Source organism: Coregonus clupeaformis, chromosome 40 (genome assembly GCF_020615455.1).
Source record: "Coregonus clupeaformis isolate EN_2021a chromosome 40, ASM2061545v1, whole genome shotgun sequence".
In the NCBI taxonomy this organism is placed as follows: Eukaryota; Metazoa; Chordata; class Actinopteri; order Salmoniformes; family Salmonidae; genus Coregonus; species Coregonus clupeaformis.
The window spans coordinates 22,856,889-22,881,470 of NC_059231.1; the positions used below are offsets into that span (position 1 = coordinate 22,856,889).

Genomic DNA, 24,582 nt, shown 5'->3' on the forward strand with positions numbered 1-24,582 from the left:
AGCTCTGCTCTGACACACAGTTACAAACACACTCAAACGCATACACACACACACTGCAATGAGACACACATACATTCACTCTCTCTCACACACACACTGTCTGTGGCCGCCGGGTAGTCATGATAAATCGATCTGTGCTCCGTTAGCCCAGGGCACCCTGGGTAAATGTTGTGGGTGCTAATCTCAGCAGGAGAGTCCTCCCCCATCCAACCACCTGTGACCTTTAACCCTATTAGTGTTACACGGTATACTGACACTTCACTACTTTTTCGATACTAGAACATGTTCCTGCTCCAGCTCCACTTACTCATGGCTAGCTCTAGCCTGTCCTGAGGAACCACTGCACTCACTGGGAGTCTGGGCTGCATCACCACTTCTGCTGCACAGAAGTTAGCAAGATGATCTTTGCTCGAGTCTCGAACTGACTGTGTGTGTGAATGATGTCATGGGGCTTAAAGAGACTGCGCACACTGTTATAAAATAAGAGATTGCGATCTTCTATGCAAATGTTGTTGATCAGTACAATAAAATAAGTCCCAAATGGAAGGGAAACAGATTGTTTTTCATGCAAGCAGTGTGTCCTATTGAATATGCATTCACCTGTATTGTGAATAGGCCTAGGCTACATGTTGATTTACCCAGTTTATCAATAGGTTAGAGATTTACCATTCAAATAAATTATTACCCATCTTACTATATAACAACAATGGTAAACAACTAAGTCAAATTGATTACATAATTGATTCATTAATGCATACATTCATCAACAACAAAACAGTTCAAATGTAATGATATTGAACTCAAAACTTCTGTCTGGATCAAGTGCCATTCTGTGACTTCATGATACTAAACCTGGTATCGTTATCGAAGTCGAAATTCTGGTATCGTGACAACACTAAACCTTATACATTACATAATCTACAGACACACAGTATACAACCTCTCTATACGGTTGTGTTTCAGAGGACAGTGAATGGATTCTAACGGCTAACTTGTTGATCAAAGGCAAGTTATTCAACTCTCACTGAATGCCACTTGGTCTTGCAATCCCTACTCCTTCCCTCCCCCTTTGTCTGTGTATTACAGCAGAGGGTTGGTCCCATCACAGTCCGTCACCACCATGGCCTCTGTCATGCTGCCTGGCCTGCCACACGGCTTACCTCTCCAATCCTTTCACATACTACATCAAGTGCCTAAGGAATAGCAGCTAGGAAATAGGAGTTAGGGAATAGGAGTTAGGGAATAGGAGTTAGGGAATAGGAGTTAGGGAATAGGTATAGGAACGAGGGTATAGGAGCTAGGGAATAGGAGAGGGAATAGGAGCTAGGGAATAGGAGTTAGGGAATAGGAGTTAGGGAATAGGAACTAGTAATCCAATTTAGGGAATAGGAACTAGGGGTCGGTTTGGAATTTAGCCTTACTCTCCAACATTAACACATAATTTCCTCTCTTCCTGTTTTCCCAGAATCCTCCTTCGTGGTGTCGGCGTCGTCGCGGACGCCTAGCGTGACCTTTGGTGACTCGTTTGATCTCCAGTGCCTGGTCAAGCCCCGCCATAACCCTCGTGTGCCCGCCTCCGTCACCTGGCGCTTCATGCCCACCGGCTCAGGCTCTGCCGGGGAGGGTGGTGAGGGTGGCACGGCGGGCGAGTTCCGAGACCTGGTGACGTTTACCCGTGAGGGCACGCTGCAGTGGGGCGAGCAACTGCTGGGCCAGGGTACCCGCACCACCGTGGACCGTTCCCATGCCAACACCAACTTCAGGTTGTCTGTGACGCGTGCCGGGCGTAGGGAGGCGGGGACATATCAGTGTTCTGCCCTCCTTTGGAGGAGGAACTACGACAACACCTGGAGCAAAGTGGCCAACAGGACATCTAACCTGCTAGGGATCAGCGTGTTACAGCCAGGTAGGGGCCACCCACACACACACACACACACACACACACACACACACACACACCTTGAGCCCTGTAGCCAACCAACCACACTTCTGGACATTAATTAACACACAAAACAGAGACACACACACAGAATGACTGCGGTAGGCCTGAGGTCAGGGAATGTTTAGAGGTGAACATATGCTGCACAGGTTTTCTCCTCCCTGTCCTCCTGTCCTCCTGTGTTCTGTGAGAGCCCTGTACAGTCTGAGGAGTGAGTCCTGTATTAGCATTGTGTATTCTGCCCATTAGGTCTGTGGTGCCATGGACCTATAGGTATTAGAGTCTCTCTCTCTCTGCTCTAATTGCTCTCTCTCTCTCTCTCTCTCTGCTCTAATTGCTTTTGCTCTCTTGTTTATGGACTAATTGTGTGTGTGTGTGTGTGTGTGTGTGTGTGTGTGTGTGTGTGTGTGTGTGTGTGTGTGTGTGTGTGTGTGTGTGTGTGTGTGTGTGTGTGTGTGTGTGTGGCAGCACTGGGCAAGGCGGAACCTCCTAATGGAGCAGTGTAGTAACGATGGATCGTTAATGTCCCCACTAGAGATAGTGATCAGAGAGAGGAAAACAATGGGTGAGAGAGAGAGAATAGTAAGAGATATGTCCTTGAACTGTTTCGCTCATCAACAATTCACTAACTACACCCCATGCACTGTTGCAATAATAGGCTTTTATTCGCTCACACACACACTGTATACCTTTCCTTTAGGATCCCTCATAGTCTAGTATGATTTCCCTCCAGGTATCAGGGGTCTGGGTTGTGGTGTGGGTCTGGCTGGCCTAGGGTCTGGAGATGGCTGAATAGGCCAATCCATGACCTGACGATCTTGTCGCAGTGGGGGCAGCTTGCTGTTACACACACACACACACACACACACACTGAACAACCCGCTGATGACATTGAGGCAGAGTTTGTGTTTGTGTGTAGAGGAGGTTAATGTCAGTGCTTGTGTTCCTGGGTTCCCAGGCTGTTTATGTGTTCTCTCTGTGAGGAGACTGAATTACATTACTGCCACTCTGGCCTTGAGCTGAGGAGTGTTTGTGTTTGTGCAATGTGCACTACCTCATTAAAGTGTGTGTGTGGGCTTGCCCTGTGTTGCTCTCTGTTTTCCTTCACCATCTACGCACACACACACACACACACAAACACACACACACACAGGAAGCTCCTGCTTAATGGGAATGGCTTTAGGAAAGCATTGGAGGAAAACCCCTCTCCAATTCAATAGTTCCTGGCCTCTCGAAACACAGACACCCTTTCACCCTGCAGCAGAGTACTGCGGTACAGCAGTGTAGGTAGGGCTGTGGTGTTTCTTTTATCCTGCCTGTGAGGCCAATAGTGGGAGGATCAGCCTGGGGTTATACCACTTTACTATCATTGAGACTGGCTGTGGGGGGTTATACCACTTTACTATCACTGAGACTGGCTGTGGGGGGTTATACCACTTTACTATCACTGAGACTGGCTGTGGGGGGTTATACCACTTTACTATCACTGAGACTGGCTGTGGGGGGTTATACCACTTTACTATCACTGAGACTGGCTGTGGGGGGTTATACCACTTTACTATCACTGAGACTGGCTGTGGGGGTTATACCACTTTACTATCACTGAGACTGGCTGTGGGGGTTATACCACTTTACTTTACTGGTGGCTGTGGTTATACCACTTTACTATCACTGAGACTGGCTGTGGGGGTTATACCACTTTACTATCACTGAGATTGGCTGTGGGGGTTATACCACTTTACTATCACTGAGACTGGCTGTGGGGGGTTATACCACTTTACTATCACTGAGACTGGCTGTGGGGGGTTAAACCACTTTACTATCACTGAGACTGGCTATGGGGGGTTATACCACTTTACTATCACTGAGACTGGCTGTGGGGGGTTATACCACTTTACTATAACTGAGACTGGCTGTGGGGGGTTATACCACTTTACTATAACTGGGGGGGCTGCTATGGCACTATACTGGTGTGTACAACCCAGCAGGGAGATGAGCTCAGTTACTGCTGATCAATAAGACAGTCAGACATTAGAATATAGTCAACTCTACAGGGTTTCTCTCTCTGTCCCACTCCCTCTCTCTCATACACACACACACCAACCTCAAAGCATGTGCGCACACACACACACAAACAAACACAAACATGTCTGTGCTCTGCAGCAGCACAGGGACAGACAGTGTTCTGACCTTAGCCACTCAAACTGAACACAGTCTCACCAGACCCTTCAGGAGCCATTTGGCAATCGATTTATCATCCTGAACGCTTGTTTAGTTTCCCTGATGTGCACTTTACTCTCTTTACCCCTAGTGAAGAGGACCAACGACACGAACGCACACATTTTGGAGTAGAATTGAGAAAATCTTTCACGCTCTTCTCTGGCTCCGCACTGTCTCCATGACAATGTGATCAGTTACCTTGGCAAAGCTGTCAGTTACTGTGACAATGTGATCGGTTACATTGGCAATGGCATGAGTTACCATGACGAAGTGATCAGTTATGGTGGCTATATGATAAGTCCATGTATAGGCTCTGGCTCACGGGAGTGTTTGATTGGCTGTGAGGTGGACTAATCCAGCTCCCCCATTGGCTTCTCCATACTTTCTTTCTGTTGTTTTAGTCAAATCCTGTTTTCCTCCTCAACTAGTCCTGACACACACAAACACACACACACACACGCACGCGCGTCACAGGGCTCCATTTAGAGCCGTGATTCTTCTGTCAGAATGTAGGCCGTCTCTTCTGTTTCCCCTAGTTGTTTTCCTAAATGTTAACCACGCTTTGCTAAATGAGAATGTGCACACAAGGGGCGCTTTTGGATGCACAAAACATTTTAGGCAACAGGGGTCTTGATCCAGGAGGTGATTTGAATTTCTCTGCTGTAACCAATAAGCTTAATCTTGACATCGAGCCACTTAGCTAGCAAGTTAGCAAACCAAATGCATAGCTGGAGCCCTGAGCTGGATATAATTTATTTGACATATCTTAGATTTCTTATAGTTATACTTAACTTATAGTTCTTTTTTTAAACAGTATTGAAAAATACCGTTGGTATTTCAAAATACCCCGGTATAAACGGTATATCACCCAAGCCTGCTGACTGCATAATGCTACTCATATGCATACTCTGCATACATGCAGTTTGCAGCTCCCTGTCTGCGATGGGACAGCATCTCTGACTGCACTGGGCCTCTGCTGAGCTGAGGATGACATGTGAAGAGCTAGAAAGGACTAGAGAGATGGAACGTGTGAGGCCCCAGTCTCGGCTCCAGCGCTAGCCCTGGCCCAGCATAACCCCAACACCAGAGCAGCACCAGACCCAGCATAACCCCAGACCCAGCATAACCCCAGCAGCAGACCCAGCATAACCCCAGCAGCAGCCCCAGCCCCTCTGGTAGGTGTGTTCTGGTCTTCTTCTCCAGGAACATAAAGAGCTTTTGGAAGGATACATATTATATTCCTCCTGATTACATTTTCTCTTTGTCTCTCTGTAAAATGTAATAAGAGCAAACACATGTTAAGTCCTGCACATCACCAGGGAAGCTTCAGACTCAGCACTACACAATCTAATACCAGCTACTCATAACTCTCCCCCCACACACACACACACACACACCTTCTTATTATGCTGATTCTCCGTAATGGAGCCAGAGCTCAGATTAATGATGGTTTGGGGAATTTAATACATTTTCTCATCAGTGTGTGTGTGTGTGTGCGCGTCCACATAGTTTGAGGAATGTGATATTAACGTTCTCTGGTTCTAGGCTGTGCTGGAATAAAAAGGGAGATGATGGTGTCCTACTTCCTGGAGAGAGAGAGAGATCTGTGGTGTCCACACCTACACTCTAGTCTACATACAGTACATTTTCATCATTTAGCAGACACTCTTATCCAGAGCGACTTACAGGAGAAATTAGGGTTAAGTGCCTTGCTCAAGGCCACATCGACAAATGTTTCACCTACTCGACTCAGGGAGTCGAACCAGCGACCTTTCGGTTACTGGTCCAACGCTCTTAACCACTAGGCTACCTGCCGCCTCCAGTACAGTATTCTGATCAGTATGCTGATTATTACTGGAACTAGCCCACATAGGCTGAGTCCAAAATGGCACCCTATTCCCTATATAGTGCACTGCTTTTGACCAGAGCCCTGCTCAAACCATAGTCAAAAGTAGGGCACTCTATAGGGAATTGGGTGCCATTTGGGAAGCAGATATACAGTATGGAATGAAGAGCTGGTCTTTGTAGCTGATACAGTATACATAGGATGAAATGTACATCATACCTGGGTCAGTAAAGGGTGTCCCCCTGCTATTTCTATCTTCTTCCACCCCCCCCCTTCTCTGTCTCTCTCTCTCCTCTCTCTGTCCTCCTTTCCCCACACCCCTTCACTATCCGCCCAACCCCTCCTGGTGGTGTCTTGGTGCCTAGTGCTAGTGAAGTGTCTTCAGTGTTAATGGGGCTTGGCAGTAACAGCTCTCTTCATGCCACCCAGCCCTCCTCGCCCTTCCCCTCCTCCCCTGACCCTGTTATTGATAGCGTTACCATCACCACGGTGACGGGAGGTTCCCGCTTATCTGTGGATTAGGGAGGAGTCGTCCACCCAACTCTCCAGAGTCACACGCCACAGGGCTCAGAGTTTATCACAACCACCCTGACATAGCCTTCTTCCTTTTTATCTTGTCTTCTCTCTTTCTTGCTCTTTCTCTCTGTCTCACGTTATCTCTACCTCCCTCTTTCTCTCTCTTCTTTCCTTCTCCTTACTCTTCCTCTTCTTCTACTACCTGCAGTGACGGTTCCTCTCTCTCTCTCTCTCTCTCTCTCTCTCTCTCTCTCTCTCTCAATTCAATTCAATTTAAGTGCTTTATTGGCATGGGAAACATATGTTAACATTGTCAAAACAAGTGAAGTAGATCATAAACAAAAGTGAAATAATAATAATAAAAATTAACAGTAAACATTACACTCAGAAGTTCCAAAAGAATAAAGACATTTCAAATGTCATATTATGTGTATAAATACAGTGTTGTAACAATGTGCAAATAGTTAAAGTACAAATGGGAAAATAAATAAACATAAATATGGGTTGTATTTACAATGGTGTTTGTTCTTCACTGGTTGCTCTTTTCTTGTGGCAACAGGTCACAAACTTGCTGCTGTGATGGCACACTGTGGTATTTCACCCAGTAGCTATGGGAGTTTATCAAAATTGGGTTTGTTTTCAAATTCTTTGTGGACCTGTGTAATCTGAGGGAAATATGTGTCTCTAATATGGTCATACATTTGGCAGGAGGTTAGGAAGTGCAGTTCAGTTTCCACCTCATTTTGTGGGCAGTGTGCACATAGCCTGTCTTCTCTTGAGAGCCAGGTCTGCCTACGGCGGCCTTTCTCAATAGCAAGGCTATGCTCACTGAGTCTGTACATAGTCAAAACTTTCCTTAAGTTTGGGTCAGTCACAGTGGTCAGGTATTCTGCCACTGTGTACTCTCTGTTTAGGGCCAAATAGCATTCTAGTTTGCTCTGTTTTTTTGTTTGTTCTTTCCAATGTGTCAAGTAATTCTCTTTTTGTTTTCTCATGATTTGGTTAGGTCTAATTGTGTTGTTGTTGTTGTTGTTGTCCTGGGGCTCTGTGGGGTCTGTTTGTGTTTGTGAACAGAGCCCCAGGACCAGCTTACTTAGGGGACTCTTCTCCAAGTTCATCTCTCTGTAGGTGATGGCTTTGTTATGGAAGGTTTGGGAATCGCTTCCTTTTAAGTGGTTATAGAACTTAACGGCTCTTTTCTGGATTTTGATAATTAGCGGGTATTGGCCTAATTCTGCTCTGCATGCATTATTTGGTGTTTTACGTTGTACACGGAGGATGTTTTTGCAGAATTCTGCATGCAGAGTCTCAATTTGGTGTTTTGTGAATTCTTGGTTGGTGGCGGACCCCAGACCTCACAACCATAAAGGGCAATGGGTTCTATACAGTGCCTTGCAAAAGTATTCATCCCCCTTGGCGGTTTTCCTATTTTGTTGCATTACAACCTGTAATTTAAATGGATTTTTATTTGGATTTCATGTAATGGACATACACAAAATAGTCCAAATTGGTGAAGTGAAATGAAAAAAATAACTTGTTTCAAAATATTCCAAAAAATAAATAATGGAAAAGTGGTGCGTGCATATGTATTCACCCCCTTTGCTATGAAGCCCCTAAATAAGATCTGGTGCAACCAATTACCTTCAGAAGTCACATAATTAGTTAGATTGCACACATGTGGACTTTATTTAAGTGTCACATGATCTCAGTATATATACACCTGTTCTGAAAGGCCCCAGAGTCTGCAGCACCACTAAGCAAAGGGCACCACCAAGCAAGCGGCACCACGAAGACCAAGGAGCTCTCCAAACAGGTCAGGGACAAAGTTTTGGAGAAGTACAGACCAGGGTTGGGTTATAAAAAAATATCTGAAACTTTGAACATCTCACGGACCACCATTAAATCCATTATTAAAAAATTGAAAGAATATGGCACCACAACAAACCTGCCAAGAGAGGGCCGCCACCAAAACTCATGGACCAGGCAAGGAGGGCATTAATCAGAGAGGCAACAAAGAGACCAAAGATAACCCTGAAGGAGATGCAAAGCTCCACAGCGGAGATTGGAGTATCTGTCCATAGGACCACTTTAAGCCGTACACGCCACAGAGCTGGGCTTTACGGAAGAGTGGCCAGAAAAAGCCATTGCTTAAAGAAAAAAATAAGAAAACACGTTTGGTGTTCACCAGAAGGCATGTGGGAGACTCCCCAAACATATGGAAGAAGGTACTCTGGTCAGATGAGACTAAAACTGAACTTTTTGGACATCAAGGAAAATGTCTGGCGCAAGCCCAACACCTGTCAGCACCCCGAGAACCATCCCCACAGTGAAGCATGGTGGTGGCAGCATCTTGCTGTGGGATGTTTTTCATTGGCAGAGACTGTGAAACTGGTCAGAATGGAAGGAATGATGGATGGCGCTAAATACAGGGAAATTCTTGAGGGAAACCTGTTTCAGTCTTCCAGAGATTTGAGACCGGGACGGAGGTTCACCTTCCAGCAGGACAATGAACCTAAGCATACTGCTAAAGCAACACTCAAGTGGTTTAAGGGGAAACATTTAAATGTCTTGGAATGGCCTAGTCAAAGCCCAGACCTCAATCTAATTGAGAATCTGTGGTATGACTTAAAGATTGCTGTACACCAGCGGAACCCATCCAACTTGAAGGAGCTGGAGCTGTTTTGCCTTGAAGAATGGGCAAAAATCCCAGTGGCTAAATGTGCCAAGCTTATAGAGACATACCCCAAGAGACTTGCAGCTGTAATTGCTGCAAAAGGTGGCTCTACAAAGTATTGTCTTTGGGGGGGGGGGTGAATAGTTTTGCACGCTCAAGTTTTCAGTTTTTTGGTCTTATTTCTTGTTTGTTTCACAAGAAAAAATATTTTGCATCTTCAAAGTGGTAGGCATGTTGTGTAAATCAAATGATACAAACCCCCCCAAAATCAATTTTAATTCCAGGTTGTAAGGCAACAGAATAGGAAAAATGCCAAGGGGGGTGAATACTTCATAAAACCACTGTATTCTGCCACTGTGTACTCTGTTTAGGGCCAAATAGCATTCTAGTTTGCTCTGGGTTTTTTTTGTTAATTCTTTCCAATGTGTCAAGTAATTCTCTTTTTGTTTTCTCATGGTTGGGTCTAAATGTGTTGTGCTGGGGCTCTGTGGGGTCTGTTTGTGTTTGTGAACAGAGCCCCAGGACCAGCTTGCTTAGGGGATTCTTCTCCATGTTCATCTCTCTGTAGGTGATGGCTTTGTTATGGAAGGTTTGGGAATCACTTCCTTTTAAGGGGTTATAGAATTTAATTGCTCTTTTCTGGATTTTTGATCAGTAGCAGGTATCGGCCTAATTCTGCTCTGTATGCATTATTTGGTGTTTTTCGTTGTACACTGAGGATATTTTTGCAGAATTCTGCATGCAGTCTCAATTTGGTGTTTGTCCCATTTTGTGAATTCTTGGTTGGTGAGCGGACCCCAGACCTCACAACCATAAAGGGCAATGGGTTCTATAACTGATTCAAGTATTTTTAGCCAGATCCTACTTGGTATGTCGAATTTTATGTTCCTTTTGATGGCATAGAAGGCCCTTCTTGCCTTGTCTCTCAGATCGTTCACAGCTTTGTGGAAGTTACCTGTGGCGCTGATGTTTAGGCCGAGGTATGTATAGCAACGGTGTCTAGATGGAATTTATATTTGTGGTCCTGGCAACTGGACCTTTTTTGGAACACCATTATTTTTGTCTTACTGAGATTTGCTGTCAGGGCCCAGGTCTGACAGAATCTGTGCAGACGATCTAGGTGCGGCTGTATTTGTATTTGTGTTCATTATGGATCCCCATCCTGGGGTCCAGCAAAATTAAGGCAGTTCATACAATTTTAAAAACATTACAATACATTCACAGATTTCACAACACATTGTGTGCCCTAAGGGCCCTACTCCACCACTACCACATATCTACAGTACAAAACTCCATGTGTACGTGTGTGTATAGTGCGTATGTTATCGTGTGTGTGTATGCATGTGTCTGCGCCTATGTTTGTGTTGCTTCACCGTCCCCGTTGTTCCATAAGGTTTTTTATCTGTTTTTTAAATCTAATTTTACTACTTGCATCAGTTACTTGATGTGGAATAGAGACCTCTGGTGGCATGTCTTGTGGGGTATGCATGGGTGACCGAGCTGTGCACCAGTAGCTCAAACAGACAGCTCGGTGCACCCAACATGTCAACACCTCTCCTAAACACAAGTAATGATGAAGTCAATCTCTCCTCGACTTTGAGCCAGGAAAGATCGACATGCATATTATTAATAATAGCTCTCTGTGTACATCCAAGGGCCAGCTGTGCTGCGCTATTCTGAGCCAATTGCAATTTTTTGTGGCACCTGACCACACGACTGAACAGTAGTCCAGGTGTGACAAAACTAGGGCCTGTAGGACCTGCCTTGTTGATAGTGCTGTTAAGATGGTAGAGCAGCGCTTTTATTATGGACATACTTCTCCCCATTTTTAGCTACTGTTGTATCAATATGTTTTGACCATGACAGTTTACAATACAGGGTTACTCCAAGCAGTTTAGTCACCTCAACTTGCTCAATTTCCACATTATTTATTACAAGATTTAGTTGGGGTTTAGGGTTTAGTGAATGATTTGTCCCAAATACAATGCTTTTTAGTTTTAGAAATATTTAGGACTAACTTATTCCTTGCCACCCACTCTGAAACTAACTGCAACTCTTTGTTAAGCGTTGCAGTCATTTCAGTCGCTGTAGTAGCTGACATGTATAGTGTTGAGTCATCCGCATGCATAGACACTCTGGCTTTACTCAAAGCCAGTGGCATGTCATTAGTAAAGATTGAAAAAAGTAATGGGCCTAGACAGCTGCCCTGGGGAATTCCTGATTCAACCTGGATTATGTTGGAGAGGCTTCCATTAAAGAACACCCTCTGTGTTCTGTTAGACAGGTAACTCTGTATCCACAATATAGCAGGTGGAGTAAAGCCATAACACATACATTTTTCCAGCAGCAGACTATGATTGATAATGTCTAAAGCCGCACTGAAGTCTAACAAAACAGCCCCCACAATCTTTTTATCATCAATTTCTCTCAGCCAATCATCAGTCATTTGTGTAAGTGCTGTGCTTGTTGAATGTCCTTCTCTATAAGCATGCTGAAAGTTTGTTGTCAATTTGTTTACTGTAAAATAGCATTGTATCTGGTCAAACACCATTCTTTCCAATAGTTTACTAAGGGTTGGTAACAGGCTAATTGGTCGGCTATTTGAGCCAGTAAAGGGGGCTTTACTATTTGTAGGTAGCGGAATGACTTTTTCCTCCCTCCAAGCCTGGGGCACACACATTCTAGTAGGCTTAAATTGAAAATATGGCAAATGGGAGTGGCAATATCCTCCACTATTATCCTCAGTAATTTTCCATCCAAGTTGTCAGACCCCGGTGGCTTGTCATTGTTGATAGACAACAATACTTTTTTCACCTCTTCCACACTCACTTTACAGAATTCAAAATTACAATGCTTATCTTTCATAATTTGGTCAGATATACTTGGATGTGTAGTGTCAGCAATTGTTGCTGGCATGTCATGCCTAAGTTTGCTAATCTTGCCAATGAAAAAATCATTAAAGTAGTTGGCAATATCAGTTGGTTTTGTGATGAATGAGCCATCTGATTCAATGAATGATGGAGCTGAGTTTGCCTTTTTTCATTCTTTGTCATTTATCTTTGTTTCATAGTGTAGTTTCTTCTTATTTTTATTCAGTTTAGTCACATGATTTCTCAATTTGCAATATGTTTGCCAATCGGTTGTGCAGCCAGACTTATTTGCCATTCCTTTTGCCTCATCCCTCTCAACCTTACAAGTTTTAAATTCCTCATCAATCCACGGGGATTTAACCGTTTTTACAGTCATTTTCTTAATGGGTGCATGCTTATTAGTAACTGGAATAAGCAATTTCATAAATGTGTCACCACGGACCAACATATATTCTTATCAACAACATAGGAATCACTACCAAACTTCTTGTATGACCTCTTATACACAATATTAGACCCAGCCTTTGGAACTTTGGTTTTCCTAAATATGGCTACTATATTGTGATCACTACATCCAATGGATTTGGATACTGCTTTCAAACAAACCTCTGCAGCATTAGTAAAAATATTATCAATACATTTTGATGATTTCATTCCTGCACTGTAACTACCCTAGTAGGTTGACTGATAACCTGAACCAGGTTGCAGGCACTGGTTACAGTTTGAAGCTTTCTCTTGAGTGGGCATCCTGACGAAAGCCAGTCAATATTTAAGTCACCCAGAAAGTATACCATACATTATCAAGCATTTCACACATGTTATCCAGATACTGACTGTTAGCACTTGGTGGTCTATAGTAGCTTCCCATCAGAATAGGCTTTAGGTGAGGCAGATGAACCTGTAGACATATTACTTCAACAGTATTTAACATGAGATGCTCTCTAATCGTCACAGGAATGTGGTTCTGAATATAAACATCAACACCTCCGCCATTGGCATTACTATCTTTTCTGTAAATGTTATAACCTTGTATTGCTACCACTGTACCATCAAAGGTATTATCTAAGTGAGTTTCAGAGATAGTCAGAATATGAATGTCATCTATTACTAGCAAATTATTGATTTCATGAACCTTGTTTCTTAATCTACATATGTTAACGTGGGCTATTTTGAGCACTTTTCTTCTGGTATGCTTACTTGTTTGTATTGCTTTACTGGGAAGCTTAGCAGCAGTAGATGTGGTCATGTTCTTTATGTTAGTGCAGGGTGAGCTTCACACAGTGGACTTCCTCCTCGGGCACACCGGCTCAGTGCTAACAGTATAAATCTGGTTCTTAGGCACATGATTACTGCATACAATAGCTGTAGGATCAGCAGAGGCATTAAGGCCAGTTAGAGGGACATACATTAGGCTACTTATATTGTGTCCCTGGTGTAATGTACATTTGCAGAAGCATTTTGACAACTCTGCATCACAATGGTAGGGATTAGCTGAGCTGGGCTTGGGTCATTGCTAAGTCATTGTCTCAACGCTGTAGGCCCTCCTTGGTTGGTGACAGAAGCACCAGATCATCAGCAAACAGTAGACATTTGACTTCAGATTCTAGAAGGGTGAGGCCGGGTACTGCAGACTGTTCTAGTGCCCTCGCCAATTCGTTGATATATATGTTGGGGTGGGGCATAAACTGCATCCTATCTCACCCCATGGCCCTGTGGAAAGAAATGTGTGTTTTTTGCCAATTTTAACCGCACACTTGTTGTTTGTGGACATGGATTTTACAATGTTTTTCCCCCAACACCACTTTCCATCAATTTGTATAGCAGACCCTCATGCAAAATTGAGTCAAAAGCTTTTTTGAAATCAACAAAGCATGAGAAGACTTTGCCTTTTGTTTTGGTTTGTTTGTTTGTCAATTAGGGTGTGCAGGGTGAATACGTGGTCTGTCGTATGGTAATTTGATAAAAAGCCAATTTGACATTTGCTCAGTGCATTGTTTTCACTGAGGAAATGAACTAGTCTGCTGTTAATGATAATGCAGAGGATTGTCCCAAGGTTGCTGTTGATGCATATCCCACGGTAGTTATTGGGGTCAAATTTGTCTCCACCTTTGTGGATTGGGGTGATCAGTCCTTTCTTTCTCTCTCTCTCTCTCTCTCTCTCTCTCTCTCTCTCTCTCTCTCTCTCTCTCTCTCTCTCTCTCTCTCTCTCTCTCTCTCTCTCTCTCTCTCTCTCTCTCTCTCTCTCTCTCTCTCTCTCTCTCTCTCTCTCTCCTGCACCCATCTTGTCTTCCTATTCGCCCTCTGTTCATTTTCTCTCCCTCTCCTCTCATGTCTCTCCAGATGTTACTGTGCTGTTTTTACAGTGGTGGTGTGACATGGCTGATGGGGTTGTTATTGTTGTGACTGGGATATGAAGTCTTATCATGTTTGAGCTGTGCTGTGTACAGTACAGTTTTGATCTAACCCCCAAGGTTGCCCCAGGCACTGCTGTGTGTTCTGCTGTCTGATTGGATATCTGCACTCCAAGACCCCCTTTCTATTCCACACACACAGAGACACACACACACACACACACACACAGAAACACACACACATTTACACACACAGTAGGTGATGAAATTAAGAGCCTTTGTGCTGGTTGTGCAGTCTGTGTCTTCCTCGCAGACTGCACAACCAGTCCACCACACACACTCCTACTGCTCGGGACATACAAGGACACACACACACACACTTCCCCCCCTACTACACTACACTACTCTCCACACAATCTCTTGTGTCCTCTCTCTCTGTCTCATTCATCTCCAGGCCAGAGACTGGTCTGCAGCCAGCAGTCAGCACTGGCTTCCCTCAACAATATCTACGACCACATTCCAGCGCTGGTTTAATGGACATAAAGTGTTTTATGTTTACTGGCAGAGACCCACTTTCTCCTCACACACATGTGCACACACACATGCTTGCAGGCACACACACACGCACGGACCCACACACACATCGCACGGACCCACACACCCAGGCCTGTCTGGTATGGCTTTATTCACTCCCATTTCCCTGCCTGCTTCTGGGGGGTCATTAATCACTACCTAGAGTTCCCCTGCCCTGACCCCCCTCACCTCTCTCCCTCTCTCCTCTCCTTCCCTTTCCCTCTCTCCCTCTTTCCTTCCCTCTCTCCCTCCCTCGCCTCCCCCTTTCCCGCTAGGCCAGGGAGATCAGTCTCTGAGACAGCGAGAAGGAGACAGAAGAGAAAGGCAGCTGTGTGTGTGTGTGTGTGTGTGTGTGTGTGTGTGTGTGTGTGTGTGTGTGTGTGTGTGTGTGTGTGTGTGTGTGTGTGTGTGTGTGTGTGTGTGTGTGTGTGTGTGTGAGGCTGCCATTGGGCGTGTGCAGATCCCCATAATTACCCCAATCTTAATGACATTGCGGCGGGAATGTGAGATGATGATGATGGGGGGGTAGTCTCCTTTCGACACAAAAGGATCAGAGATACATCGGCATCATTAGCATAGAAATTAGGCTCCCCATTATAGCAGAAGAAGAGAGGAACAGCCGCTCCTCAGCCAGAGTAGAGTACCATCCCTGATCCCTCCCCAAAGGGAACCCGCTCCGACCTCTCCCCAGAGACAGGGCTCGGGCCAGGGGGAGCAGCAAGGAGGAGTGGCCCAGCTGGATTGAGCCGTCCTCTGGGATCAGAGTGTGTCTGAGCCGTTGGCCTTGTACATCCCTTCGGGGCTCGGCTAGGCTAATGCTGACAGCGGAGCAGGCCGGGTTTAAGACGTTAAGCCTCCCTGAGTTGAAACCCAAGAGACCCCCCTCTGGTCCCAAATCCTCCCAGGAGAATTCTCTTTTCTTTTAGCTCCCCCACATCCTCCATCTCCCATGATCTCTCATGCCTCATCTCTTTGGTGCTCCTCCTCTCACTCCTGTATCTTCAACCTGCTCTGTTCTCTCTCCTCTTTTTAGTTTCATTCATCTACCTTCTCCATTCATCCTCTAATCCCCCAATCCCCCATGTCCTCTCTCTCTATTTTCTCTCTGACCAAGTTCTTCCCCACTGCCTCAATGACACCTCTGAGGACTTTTAGGCCTAAAATACTGAAACATATTTCACCAAAAGGCCTGTGTAGGTGGAGAGACGATTGCGGGCCCTTAGGCTGAGTGGGGTCTAATCACATTGTCTGTGGCCCAAATTGCACCCAATTCCCTATATAATAGTGCAGTATCTTGACCAGGGCCCATAGGGTTCTGGTCAAAAGTAGTGCACCATATAGGTAATTGGGTGACATTTGGGACGCATCCAATATCCCCGCCGTCAAGCCTTTTCAGATGAATGATCATAAAGCACAGAAAACACTCTATTTAAGATTGAGCACCAAAATATGAACCAGAGACCCACAACACCCTCCTGTCTGAGTTATTAATTGGAGCCTCATTAATATGCATGAGCCTGTAGGTGAGCCTGCTGAATATTCATGTCCTGGCAGGTGATGAGACTGGCTGTGATAGACACTGTTTGAGATGGCTGTCTGGATGAATTCTAGAAGGTTTCTTTGTTCATCATACTATTGAATACTGTACATCCCTATGGTCGGGCTGTTTTGCACGGGTCTGTGAAATGTAGTTGATAGCGTTTCATTGAGTTCAGGCAGACAGACAGATGGGCGGTGTTCTGATTAGACTGGTAGAGAGTGATGGTAAGAGGTTGGAGAGATACTATAGAGCACAGCCTTAACAGTGCACTTTCCTCCCCACCTCCTGGACCGTAAAATACCTCCCCAATAAGTTTTCATCTGTTCCCGCACTTGGCTCTGCAAATAAAGAACCGCTTAACGGCGTTGTGGCATATAGCTATGAGGAGAGCGAAGACGGAACGTGTGCATGTGTCGGGCATGAAGCTTGTTTTCCTGCCTGCGTTCTTGACGTGAATGGGGCTGTGTTTGTGGCCATTGTGTGCTTTACGCCACTGGTAAATAAGGGGCTTTATCTGGGCTCTGCAGCACACTCCGCAATTAACGCCTTCTGACGACAAATTGGACACACTCAGGGAGCGGGAAGAAGGGGGGTGGGTTTCGATGAGCTTCTTAGAGAACGTAAAAGTGTGTGCTCTAACGATGCCACGTGCTCTGCACACTGCTAACACACTCCAACCGCCACACATACACACAGAATCATGTTTAACAAAGAGAAAACACTCGCTCTGTTTTAGGAGAATGAGGGATGTAGGTCATTTAATCATGCCTGGCGATGGCAGTGCAGGGATCTCTGGCATTGTTTAATTTGGTATGTTCCCTCACTGGGAGACCCAGCAGGACTGTCTCAGGTATTCTAGCCACACCCTCAGTAGCATTTACTTCAAGGTTAACTTCTAAAATGATCATCTCCTCATCTAACATCTAGTATCTGATTAACTCCCAATTCCCAGAATAGGCCCCTTTCACTGACCAGAGTACAGAGGCCTCGGAGGGACAGAAATCATACACAGGATCACAGCAGCACTCACTATCTCTTGTACTGGTGAGAGATTACACAGAGCTGAGAGGGAGAGTAGAACAAATCTCAGAACCTGTTGCACACACACACACACATTTTAAATACTTTATTTGAATCCACATATTACATTACACACACAAAGGCATAGGGCCTGGGTTTGAGTGACACACCAGCTAATGCAGAACAGAGATGACAAGTGTTTCCATCTTACTTTGGGTTGGCACCCCGAGACTCATTAAAGAAACACACTCACGCAGAACATGCAAACACACAAAACATAGACATTAACAGACTCGCTAAAACACACACACACACACACACACACACACAGAATCCAGCCGTAAACGGAACTGGCAATACCCATTCAGGATGTATGGCCTTGTAACAGATGTGTGATTGAACAAGCCTCTACATGTGCATGCTCTTTTCCCAAAGCATCAACACACACACACACACACACACATACACACACACAGAAAAAGCGAGAGATCCCCGCACAAACACTGAGTGTATAAAACATTAGGAACACCGGCTCTTTCCTTGACATAGACTGACCAGGTAAAAGCTATAATTCTTTATTGATGTCACTTCAACCAGTGTAGATGAAGGGGAGGAGACAAGTTAAAGAAGGATTTGAGACAATTGAGACATGGATTGTGTATGTGTGCCATTCAGAGGGTGAATGGGCAAGACAAAAGATTTCAGTGCCTTTGAAAGGGGTATGGTAGTAGGTGCTAGGCGCACCGGTTTGAGTGTGTCAAGAACTGCAACGCTGCTGGGTTTTTAATGCACAACAGTATTCCGTGTGTATCAAGGTCCACCAACCAAAGGACATCCAGCCAACTTGACACAACTGTGGGAAGCATTGGAGTCAACATGGGCCAGCATCCCTGTGGAACGCTTTCGACACCTTGTAGAGTCCATGCCCCGACAAATTGAGGCTGTTCTGAGGGCAAAAGGGAGGGGTGCAACTCAATACTAGGAAGATGTTCCTAATGTTTTGTACACTCAGTGTACAGTATGCACGTCATATTCCCAGTCCATGTACTCTACATCCTCATCCCCACAGCCCAGTTCTTTGCCTCTGTTCCTGTTGAAGACAACCTCGTTTTAAATGCCATTGGACACATGCACATGTTTGTGTGACTAGTACTGGTGCGTAGTCTCTCCCCCTCTCTCTCTGCAGTGTGAAAAGGTTTTCACTGGTCTTGTTTTGAAGCCACTGGACCTGTTTCAGCGCTCATAATGACTTAATGCCTTTATAATGGGTTATAATGCACCATAATGGGCTTGAATTGCTGGTAATTGGTCAGGGTTTGAAGTTGAACAGGCCCTTCTGTAAGCTTATAACCCCCCCACTCTCCTCTCTTTTCCGAATGGATTCTAACTTCAAATGGGGAAAAACAGTGAGGCGCGTTGTCCTGTGCCAATCCAATCCAGCACGGTTCCACTCCAGGAGATTCCGAGGTAATTCTCTCCCGGAGAATGATTGCCAGGATTCCGGAGGGTTCGTCTGTAATTCCGGCTGGAGTGATTGTCGGGGTTCGGAGCCTTCAGAGCGGGTCTCTCTACAGTGTGTAGCCAGCCAAAGATTACACATTTCGGAACTCACTCAAGAGGCCATTGTGGAGAGGAAAGAGGGCTGTGAAAATGCATCTTAGAGCATGGCCAAATGCTAGCTCTCTCTCACACACACACACACACACACACACACATGCTCTGACCATCCGAGCGCATTCACCAATCTGTGAGTAAGGGTGAAATTCTCTAGGCAGATGGTTGTGACTCCAGGCAGTCAGTCCTATCAAGGCTCAGCACAGGCAATCGGGAGAACTCTGTATTTGTATGTGTGTGTGTGCTACTCACAAGCCTCTGCCTGTGTTAAAGTGGTGGATTTGTCCTATTTCATGCCCTGGTGTTCAAGTGAGGCTGGTGAATTAAATCTGTTTTATTTTACATTGATGATAATGTACCTTTTCATGTGTGACCTAGTTAATGTTTTAGTTGATCAGTTAAGGGATGTGTGTGTTTGTGTGTACACACGTTTTGTTTTCTCTCAACTGTGACACAGCGGGGGGTGAGGCGCCAGTCGGTCACACTTGATGTACCTGTAGCTAATCCAATCTCAAACCTGATGTCCCTGTAACCAATTCAGTCACAGCGCCCTGAGCCCCATCCCGACGCTACCTCCCTGACATCATATTCTAGCACTGCCTCCCTCCATATCTCAATCTCTTCCTTCCTCTAACTCCCACAGGCCTCTTACGCCTCCTTTCCTCATCTCTCCATCTCTTTTTCTCTTGCTCCCACAGATCAGATTCCTTCATCTCTCCCTATCTCTATCTTTGCCTCTCTCGCTTTTAAACTGAGTCTTGCGTACCCCTCCTCCCTTCATCCCGTCCCTTCCATCTCTCCCTCCACTCCTCCGCCCACACACTAATATCCTCTCCTTTTCAGCAGGAAATGAAGACAGCCTCAACAAGTCTGTCACAAACAGAAATTACATTGTGTACCTGTCACCAGCATTCACTTGTTTCTATAAACACTGAAATAACTCTCCCTCCCACCACTACCTTCCTACCCTCCCTTTCTTCCCCTCTCTCACTACTTCCCTCTCCTCCCTCTCCTCCACAGTGAGTAAACTGCGGGTGCAGAACACCAACCAGTCCCTGTTCTACCTGGAGGACAGTCGCGTGCGTGTCAACTGCTCCGTGGCGTCCCAGACCAGCCAAGACTCCCAGCATGCCGTGCTCTGGTATGTGCGCCGCGCGGTGGGTGCCGAGGCCGATGAACTGCTGCTGAGGATCGAGCGCTCGGGTGCGTTTGAATACGGCGCGTATGCGGACGAGGAGAGGTTGAGGCGACGGGTGCAGGCTGAGAGGCTGTCGCCACGGCTCTACGCGCTGACACTGAACAGGGCGGAGAGCAGCGACTCTGGGACGTACTACTGCCTGGTGGAGGAGTGGCTCACAGACCCAGATGGAGTCTGGTACAGACTGGCACGGGACTCCTCAGGCTTCACACAGGTCCTAGTCAGACAACCAGGTGAGGAGGGAACAAGGGGAGGGATATAGGGATGGATGGGATGAAGCCTGGTACAAACTGGCACGGGGCTCCTCACTCAGCCTTTACACACAGAAATCTTCCTAAGAGAAATAGCAAGAGCCCAGTCTCTTTCTCTCGATCGCTCTCTCTCTCTCTCTCTCTCTCTCTCTCTCTCTCTCTCTCTCTCTCTCTCTCTCTCTCTCTCTCTCTCTCTCTCTCTCTCTCTCTCTCTCTCTCTCTCTCTCTCTCTCTCTCTCTCTCACACCTTCCCTCTCTCTCTCTCTCTCTCTCTCTCTCTCTCACCTTCCCATTTACACCAGAGATCTGTATATAATGATGAGATGCTCATTTCTCCATGCTAACAATGGGAGTTGTCCCAAAAGTGGGAAGGCAGGCGACAAGCTTAGGTCCAAAATAAGCCCATAGAAACATATTGGCCTTAATTTGGACAGATTTTGGCGAGAGTGAAACCTCTCGCTTCGCCTCTTCCTCTCCGTTTACACACACACCCCAAGATCACTTCTTCCTCTCTGACAAGCGGTTTCAACTCTCTATTTGCATTTGAGGTTTGGTACAACAGAATCGGTCATATGGACACCAAAACACATTGAAACATTATTTTACTGTAATAGAGGAGACGTTAATCTTTCTAATGATACCCTTTTTATGTCTCAACTCCTCAAATTGTGCGCAAAGCAGACACTACTAAAACAGGAGTATCAATGAACATTCATTCTGGAAAATTAATACTCAGTTTGTTGCGTGCCTGCATTGCGGTACCACATACTGCTAGCAGCATTTTATCCAAAGACTGTTATACTAGCTGTCTAGTCTGTGTTTTATAAATGTGCAATAAGCATAAAACACAATTAAATAAGGAATTGGCAACTCGTTCTCATTCTGAAAAATAAGGTAGGCCACTTGATTTCAACACCTGAAAAAAGTGGATAGGCTAGCAGTTGGAGACGGACAGAAGGGTGTGTTCAACTGTTCTGCCTTGTTAGCTAGAAAATAGATCCAAGTTGGCTAAACTTGAAATATAAAGATTAGCTGGCTACTTACTAGCATGTGGGCTTGTGCTTGAGAGATTGTTTATGAGACCTGTGTTAATGTTCTATAATGTCTGCTACAAGAAGTTAGTCATTATTAGTGAATGTGCATTATGCATGGTTCTGGTTAAAGGGGCATTTTCATAGACATACTTGAAAGCCAGATCAGTGGTTATTGCAAAAAAGCACGTTAAACTACACTGAACAAAAATATAAAACGCAATATGTAAAGTGTTGGTCCCATGTTTCATGAGTTGAAATAAAATAATTGTCCATACGCACAACAAGCTTATTTCTCTAAAGTTTTGTGCACACATTTGTTTACACCCCTGTTGGTGAGCATTTCTCCTTTAGCAAGATGATCCATCCACCTGCCAGGTGTGGCATATCAAGAAGCTGATTAAACAGCATGATCATTACCACAGGTGCACCTTGTTTCTGGGGACAATAAAAGGCCACTCTTAAATGTGCAGTTTTGTCACAGATGTACCACAGATGTCTCAAGTTTTGAGGGAGTGTGCAATTGGCATGCTGACTGCAGGAATGTCCACCTGAGCTGTTGCCAGAGAATTGAATGTTAATTTCTCTACCAAAAGCCGCCTCCAACGTCGTTTTAGAGAATTTGGCAGTACGTTCAACCGGCCTCACAATCGCAGACCACATGTATGGCGCCATGTGGGCGAGCGGTTTGCTGATGTCAACGTTGTGAACAGAATGCCCCATGGTGGCGGTGGGGTTATGGTATGGGCAGGCATAAGCTACGGACAACGAACACAATTGCCTTTTATCGATGGCAATTTGAATGCACAGAGATAACGTGACGAGATCCTGAGGCCCTTTGTCGTGCCATTCATCCGCCGCCATCACCTCATGTTTCAGCAGGATAATGCACAGCCCCATCTGTACATAATTCCTGGAATCTGAAAATGTCCCAGTTCTTCCATGGCCTGCACCAATTGAGCATGTTTGAGATGCTCTGGATCGACGTGTACGACCTCGTGTTCCAGTTCCCGCCAATATCCAGCAACTTCGCACAGCCATTGAAGAGTGAGACACCATTCCACAGGCCACAATCAACAGCCTGATCAACTCTATGAGAAGGAGATGTGTCGTGCTGCATGAGGTAAATGGTGATAATACCAGATACTGACTGGTTGTTTGATCCACGTCCCTTCCTATTTTTTAAGGTATCTGTGACCAACAGATTCATATCTGTATTTCCAGTCATGTGAAATCCATAGATCAGGGCCTAATGAATTTATTTCAATTGACTGATTTCCTTATATGAGCTGTAACTCAGTAAAATCTTTGAAATTGTTGCATGTTGCATGTATATTTTTGTTCAGTATATTTTGATCAAAGAAGTACATTATTAGTGGGTCTTATGGTTGTGGAAGGCTTATATTTATTTTTATTTCACACGCCCTCAATTCATTACATTATTGCTGACTGTTTGAAATGAAGTGTATTTGACCTTCAATTGTACAACAAAGCTTATTTTGAGAAAACATTTTTTTAATGTAGATGTATATCGTGAATCTAGAAACAAAAAAATTTAGATATGATTTTTAGGCCATATCGCCCGGCCCTAGCCCCTCCCACTGTCTACATCCCTTTGTCCCACCAATCACCTCCCCTCCAACCAGCTACCCCTCTATTACCCTCCTCACCCCCCTATGCGGAAGGTGACTGTTTACAGACAAACATGGCTACCCCCTCCCCCTAACATCTCTGAAAGCAATCTGTTGTGCCAGGGGTCCTGTGAGTAGGGCATTATAAATGCAGGGTGAAATGTGCGGGTGTCCGTGGCATCTGCCCAACTGCAACATGAAGATCAGACAGAAGGGCTGGAGTTGGTCAGGGAGCAACAGCGCTCATTTGTAATGAGCGCTGTTCCCCCAATTACATGAATGCTGAAAAACACACTCACGCTGTGAAACACATACATTGCAGAAACATATCCGTTTGTCTCCTTCAATTCCACGCCCTTGTGCTTGTGTGTATTCATGATTATGTGTGTATATCAGTGAATCACTTAGTTTTTTCTTTGAGTGTCTCACCTCTGTTTCCTTCAGGATCCCAAGGCTCACTAGGGTATTGGGTTATTATCAAACACCATATCAGGGAGTGCTCATTCCATATATAGTTATATATGTACAACTATATAAATATATAATGATGGGCGGCAAACTTCCAGGCCTGATTTCCCAGGTGGCTGTTGGGAGGGTCTCATTAAGGTGCTAAAGAATGCAGTCACCCAGGAAGTCAAACAGAAATGGTTCAGAGGAAAGATGAGATGAGATGCCAGTTCTCCCCTTGTCTGTCATCTTCCCCTCTCCTCTCTCTGCGCTCTCCTTTTTAACAAGAAGAAACATTACAGACAGCCTGATCTAGCAGAGTCTTTTTAAGTTCAGTTCTTTTTACCTGCTCTAACTGGGTCAGTGTACAGGCCCAGTAGGAGTGTAGCCATCCCACACAGACACTCTCCCGCGGGGCTAGTAGCCTCTAAGAGGGAGGGAGGCCCGGGCCTGGAGAAGCTGGTGGGGCTAGTTACCCTGTTAGCCACATTTTTGAGGATTTGGGGTTTTGGCATTTAAGGGTAGTTGGGCACGTAAAACTGACGAGAGAGTTTATGATTGTGTTTTTGATTATGTGTGTTGAGGTTTTGAAGTATATCATGATTTGAAGCACATCGGTATCTGCCAGTGTAAAGTTTTCTGTTTCAAGGAATGACAATTATTCAGCTGTTCTAGCCCCAATAATGAGCTTAAAATTTTAATTTTCCTCTCTCTCTCTCTCTCTCTCTCTCTCTCTCTCTCTCTCTCTCTCTCTCTCTCTCTCTCTCTCTCTCTCTCTCTCTCTCTCTCTCTCTCTCTCTCTCTCTCTCTCTCTCTCTCTCTCTCTCTCTCTCTCTCTCTCTCTCTCTCTCTCTCTCTCTC

General features: G+C 45.2%; 1 protein-coding gene across 1 annotated transcript in view; it reads left to right on the forward strand.

Annotated features, from left to right (window-relative positions):
• LOC121571662 (immunoglobulin superfamily member 3) overlaps positions 1–24,582 on the forward strand; it is a 91,703-nt gene that overhangs the window by 62,701 nt on the left and 4,420 nt on the right. Inside the window, exons 6-7 of the mRNA XM_041883255.2 lie at positions 1,466–1,906; positions 20,184–20,594. Coding sequence (XP_041739189.1) covers positions 1,466–1,906; positions 20,184–20,594 — 852 coding nt within the window. The remainder of the gene's footprint in view (positions 1–1,465; positions 1,907–20,183; positions 20,595–24,582) is intronic.